General features: G+C 40.5%; 1 protein-coding gene across 1 annotated transcript in view; it reads right to left on the bottom strand.

Annotated features, from left to right (window-relative positions):
- NLRP9 (NLR family pyrin domain containing 9) overlaps nt 1–5597 on the bottom strand; it is a 29999-nt gene that overhangs the window by 17704 nt on the left and 6698 nt on the right. Inside the window, exon 2 of the mRNA XM_019627853.1 lies at nt 465–2025. Coding sequence (XP_019483398.1) covers nt 465–2025 — 1561 coding nt within the window. The remainder of the gene's footprint in view (nt 1–464; nt 2026–5597) is intronic.

Here is a 5597-nt window from a genome sequence, read left to right on the forward strand (position 1 = left end):
CTAGACTGAAGAACAAAAGGACAGCAACTTGTCTGTTCCCCTTCCCCGATTCCCCAACACTGTTCCCCTCCCCCAATTCCCTAATAAAATCTTGAAAACAAATCAGCAAAGAGAAAAAAATCCAGAAAAAACAGGCACAAGCTCCCAAGAGTCCCTTCCCAGTGGAAATACCAGGATATGCTAAAATGCCATGATGCCAAAAAAAAGCATAGTCATGACAATAATAAAAATTGCCTTCTTTTCAACCTCCCCTTGGCCTCAGAAGTAGATAAAATGTTTATCTCTGTTTATACAGATGGCAAAATTTCAGAAGTCACTTCTCGTGGTCACAAAACTGGCAAATTTTATTACAAAAGCCATGTTTTTAAGAACAAAAGTTTAAGGATCCATGAAATACCCATTGGGGACTGGAGCAAGCTATTGGTATGGTGTGTATGTATGGTCATATTAATAGATAGACTTACTTTAAAATGCTTCTGCAATCATCCGAAAACACATTTTCTATACATAGGTGAAGCTTCTGCAGATTTTGGCTATGTTTGAGGCAGAATGCAGACACTACCAAATCATCTGTGTTACTAATATAAATACTAACATCTTCGAAGAAATCCATCACTTGTGTTATAAATTCTTTCTCCTGGGTCTCAAACAAACTGTTGAACAATTCATGAAAATTCACCACTATGCAATTGGCGTCATACTGACTTAAACTCTGAAGGCATTTGGTTATTTCCTGCTTTATCTCCTTAGACAATGGAAAACCAAAGGATGTCTCCAACACGTTGGTTGTTTTTTCTGTTGAAAACCCAAACAGGAAGACCCCCGTCTGCAACAAGTAGGTTGGGGCTTGAGTCACAACTGCTGTTATAAGCTGGGACACAGTTCCGATGACCGGATTAGGGTTGTCCTGGGGTTGTCTGAGCAGGTAGAACATGGCGGCACAAAACTGTTGGACACACCTGTGGATGAAGATAAAGCGGCCGCCGTTCCTTTGGAGAAGTCGCAGGCTCTCCCACATCGAGGCATCGGGCTCCGATACCCCATTCTTCCTGAGATCCCTGGGGTGAAACACGAACATGTCAGTCCAGATGCCCTCTGCAGCCAAAGTGCACAAGCTTTTGAGTCGGGCTCTGCTCTGCCTAGGCAGACAATTCTCAAGTCCCGATTTGAACACACTGGTGAAAAAGGAAACATACAGAGAAGTGGTGCTTTCGAAGGCAATCCCAAGGTCTTCTCCTCTCTCCAGCTGCCATTTAATACAAGTACAGACCAACCAGCATGCAAGGGGATAGTGGCACAAGACAAACAGTGATGTATTGTCTCTCACAAAACTGAAGGCTCTCAAGGCTTTATTCTTCTCCCAGAAGAAATGGGAGAAATACAGCTTCCGATCATGTTCAGAGAGTCCTGAAAGGGCGATGTATTTTGGACGCTGCAACAGGTAAAAATTCTTCCTCATGCCTGTCATTCCCAATGCGACCAGCAGAGAAGACTCTGGAAGCATTTTTTTCCGCAGCAGACTGCTCAGAATAACCTGGGTTGGTCGTCGCTGCCGCCAATCATTGCACAAGTTGGTGTCAAGGTCCAGGTCAAATTTCAGCTTCTCAAAGGCATCCATGATGAACAGGATTCTCTCTGGCTGGGAGAAAATGTTTTCAATCGGCTCTGAAGACTCCGGCCAGTCCCTGGAGAGGAGCCCCACTAAGCTTGTCTCTGTGATACTGTTCATCTCACAGCCGTTGATGAAGAAGATAAATGTGAATCTTTCCTTCCATAAGTTTCCCTCTGCCCACTCCAACATCACTTTTCTCAAAAGGGTTGTTTTGCCAATTCCTTGAGAACCTAGCAAGACCACAGTGAGGACAGGCTGACCAGCCTGGTCAGCAGTATATGCAGTGGTCAGCTCTTCATATTCATTCTTTGTGGTTTCTGTGTAGAAATCATCAGGCACTTGAAGGCAGGTTTCCTTTTCCCATATAAGACGAAATTTTTTCTTCATGCGATTTTTATATGGGTTGAGCTTATCTGAGTTAGCTAGGACTGAATACAAGACAATTAAAAATGCACTAATTCACAATAGCCAAGACAAGACGTGAGTGGATAAAGATTAGTACATATATGCAATGGAATACTACACAGCCATAAAAAATGATAAAAATATTGCCATTTGTGACAACATGGATGGATTTTGAGAATATTATTCTAAGTGAAATAAGTCAGATGGAAAAGAACAAAACCATGTTATGTCACTCATATGTGGGATATAAAACAGAGAGCAAAAAATGAATAAGACAAACACACAAACAGACTCATAGACACAAACAACAGAATGGTGGTTTCTAGATGGGAAGAGGGTAGGGGTGGATGAAGAGGGTAAAAGGGTCAAATACATGGTGACAGAAGGAAATTAGGAATCAGGAGATGAGCACACAATAGAGTTCACAGATGTCGGGTTACAAAGTTGTACACCTGAAATTTACATGTTATTAACCAATGTTATACAATAAATTTAATTTTTAAAAAAAATACACTCTTTCCTTAATACTCAAAATGACCCTACAGATCTACTTGAACACACAGGCAAAGACTAATGTATGTCCATGGATGACCAGGCTAATTAACTTAGTTTCATTAGGACTGGAATCTATCTGGAATCCTGTCCATGGAAGAACCTGACCCAAACCAAAAACCTATCTCAGAGTTAGCTACACAAAGTGTAGATACTTGGAAATTACATTCCACACTTGGGGGTGGGGTGGTCTTTCCCATGTAAAGAATTCTTAGTTGCTACCATGTGGGGAGGGTCTGCCAGGAATCAGGGCTGAGGATATTGCTACTGTCTCTTCCATCTTCTCAAGAACCATTAAGTTCATTCTTTACAAAAAAACTATTGAGAGAGTTTATGTTATTTGGCTCATCTGGACTAATGGATAAATATTAGGGTCAGGGGTCTATCCTACAATATATCTGTCTGACCTGAAACCGTAAGGACTAAGTGATTTCTATTATGGCATGTTACTGCAGTTAATTTGAGAAATGCACCATTAAACCATTATTCTTTCAACCTGCCCTTACTACGTACCTTCCATGTTCAAGGCAACATATTAGGGGAGGTAAACAAAACCACAATATACAAGGACCATACCCTACATTGAAGAGATGCATGCCACAGCAGGCAACGTATTTCTGTATGTCTCCTGAGCAAAGGGTATTATTCAAGGATGTATTGGGCCAGCTGAGCGGCGCGTTCATTAAGAGTTGGCTTGGGGGCCGGCCGAGTGGCGCAATGGCTAAGAACTGGCTTGGGATGCCAGAGGGCCCCNAAAAAATATTGCCATTTGCGACATGGATTGATCTTGAGATTATTATGCTAAGCGAAATAAGTCAGATGGAAAAAGTCAAGAACCATATGATTTCACTGATATGTGGTATAAAAAACTGAAAACAACAAAGGAATAAGACAGACAAATGAAGAAACAACAACTCAGACAATAGTTTAGTGGTTACAATAGTTTAGAGGGCAAGAGGGGAGGGGGGTGGTAGATGAGGGTAAAAGGGATCAAATATATGGTGATGAAAGGAGAACTGACTCTTGGTGGTGAACACACAGTATGATATATAGATGATGTATTACAGAATTGTACACCTGAAACCTATGTAACTTTACTAACAATTGTCACTCCAATAAACTTTAATTTTAAAAAAAAGAAGCTATGCATGTCACTGATTAGCACCTTCATGTCACCACCTGCCCATTGAAAGAGGCCAGTTTTTTCTGATGTGCCTAAGCCGTAAGTATTTCTGGCTGGTGCTACAAGATTTATTTGCCTGTTATATGGAAAATTTGTGATCAGGAAAAGCTCTTCATTTTATGGACATGGAAAGATCAAGATGGATAATACTTATTTTTAATTTTGCACATAGATTCTGAACCAACATCAAATCTAGATTAATGTATCCATAAAATTCAACCCATTTCTATTTACATAATCATGTCACACTATCCTAGAGAGTCACAATGTATTGACAGGTAGATCACTTCCCAGATCTATTTCTAGGAATGTATAGCAAACTAAATATTTATAATGGAAATTATTTTTCAGTTAGCTATCTTTGTAATCAAATTATTCTGAATGAATGTCTTATTTTTAGTCACCTGTTTGAATTTAAAATGCATAATTATAATTAAAGCTGAGTGAAAGTTAAAAATAATAATAATAAATAAATGAAAATTTAAACAAACAAAGGAAATAAACAAAAACAGACTCATAGAAACAGCCAATAGATGGTTATCAGAGGGGAGGGGTAGGGGATGGGTGAAAAGGTGAAGGGGAATAAAGTCAATAATATTGTGACAAGTGTGCACAGTGACAGATGACTACTAGAATTAGTGGGGTGATCACCTTTTAAGGTATAAAAATGTCAAATGACTATTTTGTATACATTACACAATATAACCAATATCATCCTGTGTACCCACTATACTTAATTTTCTAAATAGCCAGAGTAAAGAAAATGAAACTGCTACTGAAGAACAGGATGCCATCAAACTTACACAAGCTTTTGGAGTCTGCATATGGGCTGAGCCAGCGCTTTACAGAGGACCGCCTGGGAGGCCTCATCAAAACTGCAGTTGTCCAAATCCAGCATCTGGAAGTTCCTGCTGGTGGTGAACACTGAGCAGAAGTCCCGCCAGAGGGAGAGCTTCTGGCTGTCACTGTTGGACAACAAACACCATGATTCTCCAGTGGCTAAAGTCAACTCAGGACATTCTCAAAGCAGGCAGAATACCATCCCCAAAGCCCCTGCAAGCTGACGGACACCCAGGGCTGAACAGGGAGAGGTGCAGCCAGGTAAACTGAGTCAACATGGCACGGTGGTTGAGAAAGTGGACCCTGAGGCCACAGCATGGGGGTCAAGCTCCATTTGAATCACTTATTAGGTATGTGACCTGGGCAAGCTATTCAATCTTTTTCTGTCTCCATTTTCTCCTCTTTTAGGTGATAATACTTGATAGTTATTTGAACAAAAATTGGTACTGGGTGACCCATCAGTGGGCGAGGAACTGTATCCAAAACCATGACTGCACAGGTATAAGATAAATAATTCCTGGAGATGTGATGTACAGCATGGCATTATAGGAAACAATCCTATATTGCATATTCGAAAGTTGCTAAGTAGATCTTAAAAGTTTTCATCACAAGAAATAAATTCTGTGCCTATGTGTGGCGACAAGTATTAACTAGACTTATTATGGTGACCATTTTGCAATATATACAAATATCAAATCATTACATTGTACACCTGAAACTAATATAATGTTACATGTCAATTATACCTCCATGGAATAAAAAAATGTTAAAACATGAATGTGAAAGGTGGAATGTATTTGAGAACTAAAGAGTGAGCTGGTACTGATGGGGTGGGAGGCAGGGTGAAAAAGGGGAGGAGATTAAGAAGTACAAATTGGGGCCAGCCAAGTGGCACGATGGTTAAGAAATGGCTTGGGATGCCAGAGGGCCCCGGTTCGGATCCCACATATGAGGGCCAGTGACACTGTCCTCCACAGCTAAGATGCTGAACAACAGCTCAACCTG

Source organism: Hipposideros armiger, unplaced genomic scaffold (genome assembly GCF_001890085.2).
Source record: "Hipposideros armiger isolate ML-2016 unplaced genomic scaffold, ASM189008v1 scaffold_742, whole genome shotgun sequence".
NCBI classification, from domain to species: domain Eukaryota; kingdom Metazoa; phylum Chordata; class Mammalia; order Chiroptera; family Hipposideridae; genus Hipposideros; species Hipposideros armiger.